This window comes from Trichophyton verrucosum (assembly GCF_000151505.1).
Source record: "Trichophyton verrucosum HKI 0517 chromosome Unknown contig00341_1.f1.exp, whole genome shotgun sequence".
Lineage (NCBI taxonomy): Eukaryota > Fungi > Ascomycota > Eurotiomycetes > Onygenales > Arthrodermataceae > Trichophyton > Trichophyton verrucosum.
Window position 1 is genome coordinate 42211 of NW_003315420.1, and position 17364 is coordinate 59574.

General features: G+C 48.2%; 4 protein-coding genes across 4 annotated transcripts; 2 read left to right on the forward strand and 2 right to left on the reverse strand.

Moving 5' to 3' along the window:
* Positions 1–982: 982 nt before the first annotated feature.
* On the forward strand, positions 983–3156 carry TRV_04284 (C6 transcription factor, putative; the record flags this gene model as incomplete). Its single annotated transcript, XM_003021565.1, has 4 exons — positions 983–1463; positions 1523–1554; positions 1612–2947; positions 3014–3156. 4 exons carry the CDS (start codon positions 983–985, stop codon positions 3154–3156), a joined length of 1992 nt encoding a protein of 663 aa, XP_003021611.1.
* A 1356-nt stretch (positions 3157–4512) lies between these two features.
* TRV_04285 (uncharacterized protein) lies at positions 4513–12386 on the forward strand (the record flags this gene model as incomplete). The annotated part of the gene is made up of 3 exons (XM_003021566.1): positions 4513–5149; positions 5222–5867; positions 5933–12386. 3 exons carry the CDS (start codon positions 4513–4515, stop codon positions 12384–12386), a joined length of 7737 nt encoding a protein of 2578 aa, XP_003021612.1.
* Positions 12387–12773: 387 nt separating this feature from the next.
* On the reverse strand, positions 12774–14751 carry TRV_04286 (amino acid permease, putative; the record flags this gene model as incomplete). Its single annotated transcript, XM_003021567.1, has 7 exons — positions 12774–13205; positions 13281–13606; positions 13662–14063; positions 14119–14201; positions 14264–14377; positions 14442–14512; positions 14608–14751. 7 exons carry the CDS (start codon positions 14749–14751, stop codon positions 12774–12776), a joined length of 1572 nt encoding a protein of 523 aa, XP_003021613.1.
* Positions 14752–16795: 2044 nt separating this feature from the next.
* On the reverse strand, positions 16796–17277 carry TRV_04288 (uncharacterized protein; the record flags this gene model as incomplete). Its single annotated transcript, XM_003021568.1, has 2 exons — positions 16796–16975; positions 17023–17277. 2 exons carry the CDS (start codon positions 17275–17277, stop codon positions 16796–16798), a joined length of 435 nt encoding a protein of 144 aa, XP_003021614.1.
* Between the last annotated feature and the right edge of the window lie 87 nt (positions 17278–17364).

Consider the following 17364-nt stretch of genomic DNA (forward strand, 5'->3'; position numbering starts at 1 on the left):
GTTAGCTGTAATATCCAACCAGCTTCCAAAATGGCTGCTATGCCAATCTTTGTTAATCAATTAAGTCATTCATTATTGGATCATCGTTATTGTATTTATGTAATTATAGTCACATGACTCCTTTAGGTCAGGGCGCCTGGTTAAGGTCACGTGGATCGTCGACGTCAAGGCTCCGACGACAAATGTCGAGACCAACAGCATCAGCAGCATTTTAGCTATACAGAAACCATATAACAATGAAGAATAATCATGATCGGCGCGTTTGGGTGTTTGACTGGGCTTATATCCTAGTATCAGCCTGCAGGACATTAGCTTTTCGAGAACAGCACTGATGTAACATCTTCTCAGCCGCGCAAATGATAAATAGGTGAGCAGCCTTGCACTTTTATCTGCGTTCTGAGACCACCTTAACACTAAGGGTGATATATCACCTAGAGCGCCACTATTTTCTCTAGGGCAGCGCCATTTATTCAGCTGAGATACTTGTTTCGTTCCATGTTGACTAACCTGTGAGCTTACGATGACGCCCGTTACTGAGGCTAGCACCCCCTTCACACCTGGCCCCATCATGCCGGAATCACCAGTCAACCCCGGGTCTGTCATGACCACATCACCGCATGCTGAATTTCAGGAAATTGATGCCGATAATGTCTCGAGGCCCCGCCCAAAGCCCAGTCGGCGCAGGGACAAACCTCAGCTTTCCTGTAACCTCTGTCGTCGCCGTAAGTGAGTATGATTTATACCTGATCTGGTTTCTTTTGTATACAGAGTTAAGTACTAACGCTGGCAAACAATATGTAGATCGCGATGTGATCGCCAACAGCCATGTTCAACGTGTTTGGCACGAGGACAAACCTGTGTCTACGTAGAAAACCATCCCTCGCTAACGAAGCCGTCAATGCAACTAAGCACAACGACACCTTCAGCCCCTCCTGCAGTCCACGATCGCCTGGTCCAGTTAGAACGTCTTGTTATGACTTTGATGTCTGATTCTACCCAAAAAGCAAACTATGGTTCTACTAATACTCCAGCTGCTGAAGTAGGCCCACGCACAGGGTCAGATTATGGGCAAGCGCCAGTTCCTTTATCTGGGGCTGGCAATAGTGCTAATACCCAAGTAGATGCTCCAATTGATGGGCATTCTGAGTGTGGAAGTATGCGAGTTACTGCGTCGGAACTTCGCTATGTCGGCGGGGACCACTGGGCGGCCATACTGGAAAACATTGCTGATTTAAAAGACCATTTCGACAGGGAAGAACAGCTGAGACTTGCAAATAGCCCCGAGGACCTGGATGGTAACAGTGGTGATCCAGCAAGTAAACCTAGGTCACCTCATGCACTACTTTTATATGGATGCCGTCGCCCAACTTCACGGTCTGAAATACTTGCCGCTCTACCCCCAAAGAGTGCCGTGGATCGCTATATTTCTCGCTATTTTAACTGCCTGGACCTTGTGGCCTCTTGTAAGCGCAACGAAATAACGAGCATTCTGATGAAAGTACTAACTAAACCGACAATATAGCAGTGGTACATGGTCCCAGCTTTCTAAATCAAGTAGGTTCTGTTTTATTACATGTGTATTTATCCCTATAAGCTAACCCGCGGTTATAGTACGAATCTTTTTGGAATAACCCATCTGATGCTCCGATTGTCTGGGTTGGACTATTATTTGGCATGATTTGCCTTGCGTTGCTTGCCTCAGACCTGCCATACGCGGCATACAGTAACAATGAAATAGAGCAGCAAACTCTTCAGGCTGACCTATACCGTGAAAAAATAGTCCAATGTCTCATAATGGGGGAATATACAAACTCCGGACCGTATGTTCTGGAGGCAATGATCCAGTATGTGTATGTGGAGTATATCGTTCGAGCGGACGCTGGCAAGGATAACTGGTTCTTACTTGCCATCCAAGTGAATCTGGCAATGCGTATGGGCTACCATCGTGATCCCAGTCATTTTCCTGGCATCTCTCCGCTACAGGGTGAAATGCGACGCAGGGTGTGGGCAACGGTCCTCATGAGTGATATTCTTGTTTCCAGCCAAATGGGCATGGCGCGAATGATTGCAGATTGGAAGTGCGATACTGCTGAGCCGCGAAATTTGAATGATAATGACATGGATGAAAATACCACCGAACTACCCCCGCCTCGACCAGAAACCGAACATACAACAGCTTTAGGTATCATTGCCCGGCGAAGGATGTTAATGGCGTTAGGCGCAATCTCGGATGTTACCGACGCAGTGAAACCCTCTAGCTATGCAGAGGTCATGCGAGTTGATGGAATTTTACATGATGCTGCTGCCAGTATCCCTCCGCCGCTGAAAATGAAGCCTATGGCATCAAGCGTGACTGACTCTCCACAGGTGATTATGGCTCGTCTGTTCATTGGCCATATGTTCTATAAAGGACAAATAATGCTTCACCGCAGATTTCTATACATGGAGTCACCAGCAGGAGAGGAGGATAAGTATGCTTATTCACGAAATGCCTGTATCGATGCTTCACTTGGAACATTAAATATACAGCATGTCCTCGACGAAGAAACTTGCCAGGGGGGTCAGCTATATTCTATGCGATGGCGTGTGTCCTCCATGATGAATCATCAGTTTTTAATAGGGACTATGATACTATGCTCATTACTACATCGTGGAAAACATCTGGAGAGAAAGCAGGAAATCACTGCTGCACTCCGTACGACCCGTGCTATTTGGATGAGACGCAGTTCTCATTCCCAGGAGGCCAAAAAGGCCGCTGAGACTGTGAGCATTGTTTTGGCAAGAGTTGGGGAAGGACGAGTCCAAGGCGAGGAAAATAGCGGATTGTCTCAGGGTATGGGGCCTTCAACCGACCCAGCCGCTTCTACTATAAATAGTAGCGAAGCGGGCATGAACCTTGACGAAGGAGAGGTGTTAGCAGATAGTATGGGTATGGGCTTTTATGAACGTAAGTTGTGGAAGTTTAAGTTTATGTAGTTTTTCCCTGTGGCTAGCTAACAAAACATCTGACTAGCGGAAAAATTCGTGATGCCAGGCCTTCTCGGAAGTTTCACACCTCCTGACCAGCAAATCTTTTCCTTTGATGTAAATTCATTAGAGAGGGGTGCGACTCTGGACGATTGGATGTTAATGAACTGGCCTGGAATGACAAGCTAGTAGTAGCCCTCAGGGTTCGATGATCTACCTGATTTCTATGGGTCGACGTCTTGTCTAGATTAGCCTAGAACGGAGGAGGGTCAGTATGGAATCGGACCAGACAGCAAGGTGAGCCAAGAGATAAAGATAACTGCTGGGCATGTAGGACAAACCCAACTGCATCGCAATCATTATCGCCCATCTCGATCTTTCGTAATCGGAACACTCCCTTAGCATTTCTTTGCACAGGTGCCTGCTATAGTACTGCGCATCGCTGCATTAATTAAAAGCCATGCATGCATGCATCAAACGAGGGGGTGTTCGGTTAGTAAATGATGGTTCATGCCTCAGCCGCTACCTAGGAAGTGGGAAATCTCCTAGATCCTTCTCCGCAAGTAACCAGTTTTTATTCGGCAGACCCGTAAGGGATCGAAGTCCTCAGAATGGAGCACTTTTGGTATCTCGTTTACTGGTTGGTTATTGCTGCCCGAACTCCTGCAACGGTGCTGCAGCATTCTTAGCTATTCTCCACTAGAAACGTGGAGCTCCTAGTTATGGCACAATTCCGAGCTGCACATGTTCACAAGATTGTCCGTGCCAACTCCCACAAGTCTGGCCCCTTGGCAAGATGTCCATGTCTAGGCAGTGAGTTATTCCGAGTTCCTAGAGAGTATCTGGCTAACCGTTTTGATCGCATTACCCCCTGCGTAGCCGACCAAGACTTGCGTGGCTGACCTCAAGGCTGATATACCGAGCCTACAAGTTACTATCTTGATCACCGAATGAGGCATGGTTCCTTCTCCGACTTCCGTTTCGGTCATGCAGTTTCCGGTATCCCTCGACTTGCTTTATGCCCAGTTATTCCACATCTCTCTCTTCTCCGAATGTCAACTGTGTAATCACTCCGGTCAATCTACCCTCAGGTTGTGTCTATTCGGTACCACACGCTTCTTCGCCTCTCCTAGGCCCGATATGCCATTTCCGAAGCATGGCAACAAGATTCCAACTTCCGGGTGTCCTCAGAGGCAAACGACATTCTGCAATGAATTATTTATATACCATGAAAATATCCACAAGACCGCTTGAATGGTAGTAGAATATCATTCTCTGGCCCAAAATCGTCCAAGGCAATCATTTCATCTTTCCGTGCCTTATCAAATTGATTTTGCAGGATTCATCTCCTTGCACTGTTCTGGCTTGCATTTTATCTACCTAGATCTGAATTCATCATTCAACTATTTTGGCTTGTTCTGGCATCGAGGAGCCGTTCATTAAAGTGTACCTATCTAGAAACCAGACCCATACCAACCAACCGGCATTCAGGTGATCCAGGTTTTATCAGATTCGGCTGTCTCAAGTTTGTGGACGAATAAAACAATGATTGAACCCATTGCTATCATCGGATCCGGATTTCGTTTTCCTGGAGGAGCCGACACACCCTCGAAACTCTGGTCTGTTATCCACAACCCTCGTGACCTGAGTAGCAAACCGCCGACTTCTCGCTTTGATATAGACTCATTCTACCATCCTGTTGGCACACATCATGGTACCACCAACGCTACCAAATCTTACTGGCTGGAGGACACAGATAAGAGCAATGTTACCAAATTTGATGCTGGGTTTTTCAATATTCAGCCTAGTGAGGTGGATGCCATGGACCCCCAGCAACGTGTACTAATGGAAGTTGTCTACGATGGTCTCTGTGCTGCTGGGCAGCCTATGGAGAAATTGCGAGGTTCTGATACTGCCGTTTATGTTGGCCTAATGTCCGATGACTGGAGCACTATGTTAACGCGAGACTGGGAGACATTACCCCGATATACTGCTACAGGGCTCGAAAGAGGCATTGTAGCAAACCGTGTGTCATATTTCTTTGACTGGCATGGACCAAGCATGACTATTGATACTGCATGCTCTAGCAGCTTGGTTGCCCTTGATCTCGGTGTCCAAGCTCTACGAAGCGGCAAGTCAAAGGTAGCAGTTGCTGCTGGCACGAATCTGATATTGAGTCCAGGTATGTCCAGACATCTTTGGCTTAGGTAATATACAGGTTCTCGATAACTATGCTGACTTCTTTATTGTTTAGCCATGTACATCTCCGAGAGTAACCTTGGGATGCTTTCACCTACCGGACGCTGTGCCATGTGGGACGCTTCCGCGGATGGGTATGCGCGAGGCGAGGGTGTTGCGGCTGTTGTGCTGAAAACACTTTCCCAGGCTATAGCAGATAATGACCCAATTGAATGCATAATTCGTGAAACGGCAGTCAATCAGGATGGCAAAACTACTGGTCTGACGATGCCCAGCAACGTTGCGCAGACAAATCTTATCCGCGAGTGTTATGCTCGGGCAGGGCTAGATCCAGTTAACAATCTGGAGGATAGGCCGCAATTCTTCCACGCCCATGGCACGGGTACTCAGGCAGGGGATCCCCAAGAAGCCGAAGCTATTTCGAATGCGCTATTCCCTGCTGGATCCTACGCCGATAAGATGGCAGACAAGCTGCTTGTCGGCTCTATCAAAACTGTCATTGGCCATACTGAAGGCACCGCTGGCCTGGCTAGTGTCATCAGCACCTCTTTGGCGTTGAAATACGGCGTGGTTCCTCCCAACCTGCACTTTGCAAACCTCAGTGCCAAAGTGGCTCCATTCTTTAAGCACTTGGATATTCCTACTGTCCCAACTCCATGGCCTGCAAAGGAAGGTCAGCTGAGGAGGGCGAGTGTGAATAGGTAGATAAACCCTAAACGATCCTTTTTTTCCTCCCCATTACTGTGCTAATACTACAATTTGACAGCTTCGGCTTTGGTGGAACCAATGCCCACTGCATTTTGGAGCAGTATATTCCGGAAAAGAAGGCTGTATCTCCTATTTTTACTCCTCTGACCTTTTCCGCTTCCTCAGAGATCGCACTTCGAGAGATGTTGTCACAACACCTCGATTATCTCGTCTCAAACCCAGAAACTGAATTTTCTGATCTCGCCTATACCTTACAGCATAGGAGATCCACCCTATCGTACCGAAAAGCAATTGCGGCGATGACAATACAAGATGCTATCAAGTCCCTAGATGAGATTGTGAATTCTACCTCAAGTGCTACAGGTAATGCAGAGTTTGGAACGAGATTTGGGACTATCTCTGACCCAAAGATAATTGGCATTTTCACCGGACAAGGTGCTCAATGGCCACGAATGGGAGCCCAGCTCCTTGAAACCTCTCTTTTTGCTGCCTCTCGTATATCTGAACTGGATTCCGCTCTTCAAAGTTTGCCATCCCCTGGAGATCGGCCTGCCTGGACACTCAAGGACCAACTCCTTGCAGGAAAGGACACATCGCGTATAGCGGAAGCCGCTCTCTCCCAGCCCCTGTGCACGGCCGTGCAGATAATCCTCGTCGATATTCTCCGAGAAGCAGGTATCTCTTTTCGTGCTGTGGTTGGCCACTCGTCTGGTGAGATTGGTGCCGCTTATGCAGCAGGCTTTATATCTGCACAGGATGCCATACGTGTTGCTTACTTCCGCGGTGTTCACGCACGGCTAGCAACTAGCCCAAATGGACATGCCCCTCGTGGAGCCATGATGGCTGTTGGTGCATCAGCTGACGATGCTCGCGACTTTTGCGCTACTACAGGGTTCTCTGGTAGACTTCAGGTTGCTGCGGTAAATTCAGCCTCGAGTGTGACTCTGAGTGGAGACGAGGACGCTGTCACTGAAGCCGAGGAAATTTTCAAATCTCAGGGGATCTTTGCAAGGAAACTAAAAGCTGATACCGCATATCATAGTGCCCATATGGCATCATGTGCTGGGCCATATTTCTCTTCTTTAGAGGGATGTGCCATCCAGTCAGTCGCACCACCACAGGAGTCAGCAACTACTTGGTTTTCAAGTGTTTACGCAGGCGAACCGATGACTAGTGACAGACTTACTAACCAATACTGGGTTGACAATATGTGTAATGCTGTGCTATTTGCTGATGCACTTTCGAAAGCTCTGAAACACGTTGACCAGTTTGACCTTGCTATCGAGGTTGGCCCACACCCTGCTCTGAAAGGCCCTGCAACATCTACTATTGGTAGTATTCCCTATACAGGGTTGCTCTCCCGCGGACTTGATGATGTTACGCAACTCAGCGATGCCCTAGGCTTTATCTGGACTCGACTTGGCTCTGGAAGCGTGCGATTCTCTGACGTCGAAACACTACTATCTGGTGTCCAAAGTAGGAAAAGTTTGAAAGACTTACCTTCATATCCATTCGAGCACCAGCGCAACTATTGGACGAATAGTCGTCTGGCCAACCATTTTAAAAACAGACGAGCTATACATCTTCCTAACCCAGTTTTGGGCAGCCCTTGCTCTGAGGCTACCACTCCTGGGGAATTCCAATGGCGCAACTTCCTGCGACCAAATGACATGCCCTGGCTCAAGGGTCATAGGCTCCAAGGTCAAACCGTTTTTCCCGCCACTGGATATGTGAGCATGGCGGTAGAAGCTATTAAGGGCATTGTGTTTGATAATGAAGCTGGGAACTCCATCAGCATGATTAGACTAACTGATGTCGACATTCCTCGAGCAATTGCGTTTAACGACGATGATTCTAACATCGAGATCATTTTCAGCTTGTCTTCAATCGACATCTCACCCACTGCTATTACAGCGGAGTGGGGTTGCTACTCAGTGGCTGATGGCAGTAATATCCTGCTAAATGCCAAAGGCAAGGTTTCTGTCCAACTATCATCTGCTAAACCTGATACCCTACCTCTAGTTAAGGCGGAGCCCTTCAACCTGGTTGCTGTTCAGGATGATCGTTTCTATTCAAACCTCTCCACAGTTGGGTATGGTTACTCTCATCCGTTCAGAGGAGTGTCCGATATACAGCGAAAGTCTGGCTATAGTATCGGTACACTTTTTGACCAGTCCGGATCTGAGTGGGATGATAATTTGATCCTTCATCCTGGTATGCTTGATTCCGCGCTCCAAACCGTTTTTGCAGCGTGGTCATATCCTGGAGATACCCAGCTATGGTCATTGCATGTTCCTGTTTCAATCTCTGCTGTGACTATAAACCCGTACTTCACGATACTTGGTGCTGGTGGCAAGCAGGGTACCATGAAATTCGAGACCCTTATTCGAAGCAAGCAAAGATCTCAGATTATTGGAGATATCTATCTAAATACGGATAATAAATCTCACGCTATTGTGCAGTTTGAAGGTGCAACTCTGGTTCCATTCTCCCCGGCTACTCCTAAGAATGACCTTCCAATGTTTTCCCATTTCGAATACCGAGTTGCATCACCCGATGGACTGTTGGCCGCTGAGGGTGAAACCGTGACTGACTTTGAAGTCCAGATGTACAAGGATATTGACCGTGTCTCCTACTGGTTTGCACGTCATGCCTCTATATCAATCCCGGCTGAGGAGCGTGCCGGCCTGCTCCCTCATTTTCAAAAATACCTACAGTGGTGCGACCGTATGGTTGGCATGGTCAGTCGAGGCGAAACTCCGAAGGTTGGACCAGAATGCAACAATGATTCTCGTGAAGATATTGGCAAGATTCTGGCCCGTTACGAGGGCCGAAAGGATATTCGCTTCGTTGAAGTGGTAGGGGACAATTTGATTCCCGTCATTCGCGCTGGAAATTCCATGCTTGAACACATGAACCAGGACGGCCTTCTCCGAGCCTTTTACGAGGAGAATGCCATATGTGCCGGCCCAACAAGTCGTTGGCTCGCTCGGGTTGTATCACAAATTTCACATCGGTACCCTGGTCTCAATATCTTTGAAATCGGAGCTGGAACAGGCGCAACTATATCATCGGTACTCCGCAATCTTAAGGGTTCGTACTCGTCTTATACTTTTACGGATATTTCCAGTGGATTTTTTATGGCAGCAGAGGAAAGGTTCGCCAAAGAAAGTGGTCGTATGACCTTTAAGGTGTTTGATATGGAGAAAGGCCCAGCGGAACAAGGCTTCATCGAAGGCTCATACGATCTGATTGTGGCTGTTAATGTGCTTCATGTATCTGCTGACATGGAGGCGTCAATGTCTAATATCCGTCGTCTCCTCAAACCCGGCGGTTACATAGTGGTGGGTGAGCTCACCTCTACTGACCTCTTATTCAGTGGTATGACTGTGGGAACTCTCCCAGGATGGTGGATTGGTGCTGAGACAGGCCGCCCATGGGGACCATTGCTTACCCTTGACCAGTGGGATTCAGTGTTGAAGAAAACTGGGTTCTCTGGAATTGATACTGTCACTCCTAACATTGATTCTTCTCTTCCAATCAGTGTATTTGTTGGCCAGGCTATTAACGATCAAGTCACGCTTCTACGAAACCCCCTTAGTGTCCAAGAGCACCCTGTGGGCGTACGAACTGATGCTCTTGCCATTATTGGGGGGACAACGGACCGCGTTAAAGAACTGGGGCATAATGTATCTGGCATTCTGTCCCACCGTTTTCCTGTCAAGGAGTTCTTCGATACTGTGGAAGACTTTGCTTGCTCTACCATGGCTCGTTCAGTATCTATTTCTGGTGCTGTGACAATTCTTTCCCTCACGGATCTTGACCAGCCGTATCTTGACGGCTTAACCGCCGATAAGTTCAATGCACTCAAGACATGTACAACAGCTGGAACTGTTGTCTGGGTAACCTGTGGATCCCGTGAAGATACCCCATATAGCTACATGATGATGGGTTTTGCCCGTACAATCAAGAACGAGAACCCTGACTTGAATTTACAGCTATTTGACCTGGATTCCAAAGCTGCAAAAGATGGCATTGAACCACAAACTGCAGCTATCCTGGCTGAAACACTCTTAAGGCAACGGGTACTTCAAAGCTGGGGTATCGATGAAGACGCACTTCTGTGGACGGATGAGCCTGAGGTGTTTATGGATAACGGGAAGCAGTTAATTACAAGACTACTGCCGGATCCCGAGAAAAATATGCGTTATAACTCACAGCGAAGAGAGGTATTTACTGAAGCTAACCCCATGATAGATACCCTGGAGCTTGTTGGAGCTGGCTCTGGTAAAGGGCGGGTTTTGGAGCTCCACAAAGTCTCACCACTGAGACTACCAAACATTCCGGAAACCAAATACCGCACCTTGAGAATTACTCATTCTCTTCTTCAAACTGTTGCTGTGGGAGCAGCTGGATTCTTCAGGCTATGCATGGGTGTTGATGTCAATTCGAATGAAACCATTCTGGCGCTTTCAAGTTCACCAGAATCCCCTGTCAACGTCCCAGAATATTGTTGTATAGCTGTCCCCAGAACTTTTGATAACAATACCCTAGTCTCGATAGCCTCCAGTATTGTCGCTGAGCGGGTCCTTTCGTTTACTCCTGAAGGGGGTATCTTACTTGTGAACGAGGCAGACCCTTCTCTGGTGTCCGCTATACAAAGGAAGGCCAGCGCTAAGGACGTGAAGCCCGTGTTCATTACCGCTAAACTACGACAGAATTCAAACGGCGATTCACTCTTCCTGCATCCAAACTTCCCCCGCCATATCATCAAATCCATTGTCCCCGAAACTACAGCTGTTTTCTTACATTTCTTGCGAGGAGATACATCTGATGCTGTCAGAGATTGCATTATCCCCTGTTTACCGGCTAGCTGCCTTCAAATAAACGAAGAAGCGGTTCTAGGTCATGAACTCACAGAGGTATCCAGTGCGAAGTCGTTGATAGATCTATCGCAGATTCTACAAAGTGCGCTAAACGACACCGATAAAGCTGCATCAGAGGATGCCAATTATATATCTCTTGACTCTCTACCCTCGCATGGAATTATAGGAGAACCAATGACCGTTGTGCAATGGACTACCAGTACTCCACTGACGGCCAAAGTCCAACCTATCGACTCTGGAATGTTATTCAAAGCCAACCGCACATACCTCTTCGTTGGCATGGCGGGTGAGCTTGGTCAGTCTCTTGCTGGCTGGATGATTGCCCACGGGGCACGGAATATTGTCCTCACTAGCCGTACACCGAAGGTGAATCCATCATTCATAGAAGATATGAAGAAGAGGTACGGAGCTGTTGTCAAAGCCATGCCTCTCAACGTTACGTCCCGAGAATCTCTTCACTACGTACACACAGCTATTACGGCTACTCTTCCTCCCATTGCAGGTGTCGTGAACGGTGCCATGATACTGGAGGACGAACTATTTTCCAGGATGACTTATGAACAGTATACCCGCGTTATTGAGCCCAAGGTCCTGGGTACTCAGCTATCAGATGAACGATTCTATGACGACAAATCTCTCGACTTCTTCATCGTGGCTTCTAGCATTGCATCCGTCATCGGTTGGAGTGGCCAGAGCAATTATTCAGCAGCTAATGAATACATGACTTCTCTTGTATACAAGAGGCGCAACCGTGGAGTTGCAGCATCTGCCATGAGCATCCCGGCTGTGCTCGGAGTGGGATATGCCGCGAATTCGATTAACTTTGACTTTGACTACTTCCAGTCAGTTGGTTATATCAATATTAGTGAAGAGGATCTCCACATTTTATTCGCAGAGGCCGTGGTATCAGGTCGGCCAAGCCAAGCGCCTCAGGTGAAAGCTCAAGTTGCCATGGGAGTGAACTACTTGCCGAATGATTTCTTCGTCCAGGAAGCCCATAGACGAGATGTCAAGTTTAACCATTTCATTCAACGCGAAGAGACTGGCTCGGAGATTCAGGCTGTCAAGTCTGGGGTACGTGTCAGGGTCCAACTACAAGCCGCCAAAAATGCGGAAGATTCCTACATTATTACTCGGGATGCATTCTTGAGCCACTTGAAACGTATGCTGCGTATGACGGAAGAACAGAAATTGGAGGACTCTATAGCTCTTGTTGATCAAGGCGTTGACTCACTTGTTGCTGTTGATATCCGCTCTTGGTTCCTTAAGGAACTGGAGGTTGATATCCCCACGCTCAAGATACTAGGAGGAGGTTCAATTGCCGATCTAGTGAAGACTGCGTTAGAGAATATGGAGCCCATCAAAGAGGATGCTCCTGAGAGCTCGGAGCCATCTCCCAAACAAAAGCCCCAGCCAGGAAAGCCTTCTGGGTCTATACCGAAGAAAGAGACAGCCAGCTCCTCGCCATTATCAATGGGAAGCCCTGTATTTACCCCCGCGCTCGGAGATACACCCTCGCCCTCCGATGATGACTCCATCTCCACGCCTCTGCCATCTCGAGAGGATTTCGTGAAGAAAGGAGATTTGAAGAGTCAGGGAAAGCCTGTACCTACTGTCATTGCTTAGAGAAAGGCGGAGCTATTGGTTCTGGGCTCTCTAAAGGGCTTCACTGAGCTCTCCCATACACCTAATTTTACATTTTGTATTCATACCATTCCTTATCTGTCGTATACAGTTGATTCATCCCATTTTTTGATGTTTCCATTCAGACAATGTATATAAGCTTATAGTTTTCTCACAATAAAGGCAATGAACTGCGTTCGATAGAACCTGTCTACCTATTATAATATTATTTGTTAGCGAAAAAGGCAAGTAAATATTAAAATTTATTGCTGGTCAACATTATCTCAAAACAGCCGCCGCATTGAGTAAAATAAAAAAAACACTCTCAATAGCTTTTCACACAGTAGTCATTAAACAGTCATCATAAAAGGATAATTAATAATATAACCCCTACAACCCATTCCGGGGCAGCTTCGGGCCTGTATACGTTTTATGGCCACGTACAATGTAGTACACTATCCCAAATGCAACGACCACGCCATAAACAGGGCCAGAGTAATTCATGTTCTCGGCATTGACGGGGACAGAGGGAGGGAAAAATGCAAATATGACTGTCACAGTGGTATATATGACGGCAACAATGTTGATCGGTAGGCCGTACCGACCAAGATTCCATGGGCCGAACTCGATCTTCCCATGAGTAAGACGTTTATGAATCATAACACAGATGACGATAACGTAGGAGGACATGTAACCGGATACTACTAGAGAGACGACAGCAGAGAAAGCGACATTTGAGCCAATGCTGATCAATCCAAGGAGGGCATTAAGAACTCCAGTGAGGGCGATTGCGAAAAGAGGAATTGATCGTTTGCGGTCAATCTGTTATATGTCTGTTAGAAGGCTTCCTGAACATACTAAGATATATAAAAAAAATATCGAGTCGTCTAACAGTACCTTCCGCAAGAGATGTGAGAATGGTAGACCGCCATCACGGGCAAAGGCCCAAGCCTGTCTTGAAGCAGAGGCCATGAAATTGAAGTTTGCAACAATGTAGGTTGTTATCAATAAGGAGGTTAGGACGGTGGCAGCTGTGTTTGACTGGGTTGAATTTCGGAATAACTCAATGAAAGGGACCTTGGTTTCTGTGTTGATGACCCTGCTTATGTCTCCGATGCAGAAAAGGATGACAAGGTACATTGCTAGTCCCATGGCACCGTTGATAAACATTGTAAAGAACATGGCCCTGGGGACGTTGATGCGCGCATTTTGTACTTCTTCAGCTATAGTATTGTTAGCCTTGCAATACTTGAGTGGAGGTAATGTATGGATGGTTACCCATATGACATGCGCCGTCGTATCCAATGAACAAGACAGCACTGGCTGACTGGCCGATCAGCCAGGATAGGCCACTGCTGCTGTAGCCGGAAGTGTTTATGAACTCGGTGAAGACAAACTTAGCTGAACTAATAGGAGCAAGATGGACCAGGGGTATCATGATTGCGAAGAATCCAACGACGTGAATAATCAAGATGACTCCTTCAACTCCAGGAAGCCACTTGACGAGAGAAACATTAACAGAGAGAGAGAGAATAAGGACAGCATATAACATAAGTGTAGCCTGCCATCTCTCGGGCGTATATTCAGGGTAGTTGAGCTTGACGACCCCCTGAATGATGGTACCCCCAAGATATGTACCAGTGGTAGAAGCAGACTGCCATCCGAGGACAGAGAGCCAGCCTAGATTTATTCAGCTATGCTCCTGGTGCAGGGTAGGTCAGACAGGCATGCTTACCGGTCAAGAAACTAAGGAATTTGACCTTTCCTGGAGGAGCGAGAAGAGACGCCCAATAGTACTGTCCTCCAGAAATAGGGTACCTTTCAACAATCAGCAATGCGATCCCTCTACAGCAATACGGGGTGGAAATATAGGAGCTTACATTAAAGCCATCTCAGCAAGAGAGGCGCATGTCGCTAGTGACCCGAAGAAGGCCAGAATGAAGCCATAGACCATAGTAACCGGTCCTCCATTGATATACGCGGTAAGGAAGAATCTGTAGGTAAATTAGTACTTCTTTTAGCCGTTCGCTTTGCTGCTGAACACTAAGGAAAACATACGGAAGGCCTGATTCCCATGTCCCCATGATACAGGTTGTGAATCCTAATATTGTCACCAAACCGAATCGTCTCTATCGTGCAAGACTGTCAGTCGCCTGTCAAGCCAGGCCCAGGCCTAGCTTTCCCCAGGCTATCCAACAATTGCAACGGTTTGAAGCTTACAGACCTTTGTCTCTTGGGCCACACCCAGCCTGGCCATGTCAGCGGCATCTTGATCTGGCCGTGCGGCTGCTTCGCCATCATAGTGGTGGTTAACAGGACGGTTCTCCACCTGAGAAACGATCTTCTCCTCTGACTGTCCCAGCGCCATGGTGATAGATTCCTCTTCAGGAGTAGAGAAACTGACTGACTACCCGCTGGTTAAAACAAATCCTTTTGGTGAGCAGCTCTCGAGAAGAGAAAAAAGGAGGACGTCAACGAGGGACCAGAGTAAGAGAGAAGAACGGAGGGAAATGCAGATGCAATGTGGATTTCGGGAACTGCATGTAGGACTCCCCGGCCAGCTTCTTTTTTTCACCCTTCCCTTGAAAGGAGACCGGGGTAGGATATTATCGTCGTGGTCTTATGTCGGTACAGGCGACCCTGTTGGCTGCATATTTGGTGCCCTGTTGGGATCTCAATATGCGAACATGCGCTGTAAAGGGGCAGACGCAGCACCCTTTTTGTCGACAAACAGCCAACCGCTACAACTTAACTAGCTATGCCTCTCTGACAGAGCAGTTAGAGTTATCCTGTGCATATTTAAACATTGAAAGCTCAGTCAGTGAACGGCTCGTCGACTCTTCGCCCCAGGAATATGTTTCACCCCCAGCCAAGCTCGCTCGCGGGCGCTTCTCGTCCCGAAAAGCCCAGCGTACAAGCCTCCCCCCCCCTCCAAATACCCCCAATATGCGACTAAGAGGCAAGCCACAGGCGAGAACGCCAGGAGAACGGGCTGCACAGTGTCTGGAGATTCGACACTGCTTGGCAGGTTCAGGGATCCTTTCCTTTGCATCCCGCTCCCTTGCGGATTGGCGTACGAGGGGCGGCTCACGGCCTCTCTGCTTGTCCCTTAGGCGATGGTATCTGACGCTTCCTCCGTATTCACCATTGATTTGTGCTTCCCGCTGAAGGTTGGCCCGCCACTGGACTAATTACGGGTTGCATGAGGGCCGAGACTCAGATGGCTGTGCCCTCTTCCATGTCTGTTGAAAGATGGACACAGAGGAGCATTTTGGCCACCCTGCATTCCTCAGCTGGCCACCATCCACATAGTTACTTACACAGCTACTTATCCGTACTCCGTACGGAGTACATGCAATAATAATACACTCGATTGGCAGCTGGCGTCCTGTTGAGTTTTCCCAGGAACCTGGAGAGAGGCAGCCTTGGGCTGATGAGGGCCTGTCTCTGGAGTAAAGTAACGACCTGGCCATGCAGAGAGCGAGAGAGGTCGAGCAGGCAGGCAGTGGAGAAAGAAAATAGAACTTTCCAAGGGTCTCTATATCAGTCCAGAGTCCAGCGTACGTCGCTAACTAGCTCAGTCGAGCTCTTGCTGGCGCCCAATAGCATCTACTTCTGCTGGGGATCGGAGCAGAAAAGGGGGATAGCCCGTCTCCATCTGGACTGGAGAAGAATCCTCCATGCAGTTTAGTTGCAGTTTAGTTGTAGGTCGAGCGGCCACGATGAAGCACTTTGTCAAGAGGCGCATCCCAAACCATAAAAGGGAGAAGAAGTTATGGGTCCCCACGCTATCAGCAGGGCGTCTTCTTCGCTGCTTGCGTATGGGAGATACCAATACACCATTAATTATGGGCCGGAGGTCCAAGTCCGCCAGTTAGCGCCCTTAATTGAGCTGGAATATTGGCATGGCGCTCGTAATTGATACGGGCCAGGGTTTCGAGATCGCCAGATGGTCAAACAGCAGGCCCCCATCCCACCGTTTTGCCCTCGGATCTCTTGGCCAGGAAGCCTGTTCTAATACGAAGCAGAGAGAGAAAAGGATAACTCTGTAGCGTGAGACTCACGCCAACGGTGACTTTTTTTTGGCCGCGCTCTCGGGAGAACCGGTGGTTATCGCTTCGCTTCTTTTGTTTCGCAGCTTAGCTCAAAGCGCAAGGATTGCCTAGCCTGGCCACTATTGCCTATTGCCGTCTGCGTGGTAAATTAGGCATGCCTCGTAACATGAAAAGGGCAAGGCAGGGGACGAGACTGGGGTGGCTTGCTCTGCCCAAGTCTCGAGCCTTGTCTGTCTGAGTGATGGCAGGATGCCCCCTGAGAATTTGACGGCTGGCCCTCCGCAAAGCTCAGCGAGAGGCTCGAAGGGCCGCTGCCGCTGCCGCTAGTTACGGCTGCGTGCGCTCTCCGTATAACTATCATGCAGCATATATAAGCTGATTCCAGGAGGGAGGGATGGATATGACACCTGGATTGGCATGTCGACTTGTAACGGGCCAGCCATCATCCTCTGCAGGATGAAGAAGATTCATTTCATTCCTTTTTCTCCCTCCCATCTCTTTTTCGTCTTCCTCTGGCTCTTCGTCCAACCGTTTTATCTAGCCAGAACCTTTTCCTCAAAGCCCGGCCATTCTCGCTCTCGCACGCCACAGTAGCCGGGCTTCGTTCGGGAATAGACGTTTTGGCTCTTGGGCCTCCAGATCGTCAGTTCTTCTGTTTTTGACTTCTGATGCTTCGTCTCTTTTCTTTTATCTTTAGAGCTGCTGTGTGCACTTTTGAAACCGTTTAACGCCGGCGTTTTCTGCCTGGAATCCAGCGTTGCTTTCGTGTAGATAGATAATATCCCGTCTTTGTCCTGTCCTGCGTTGGCAGCATTGGCCCATGGATTTTTACCCTTCATCCCTCTGGCATCAAGAGCCTCTCAGTCCTCCCGTCGAGACTGACCCCATACATCGATACCTCTTCGTTTTCTGTCGTCGTGAGCTAT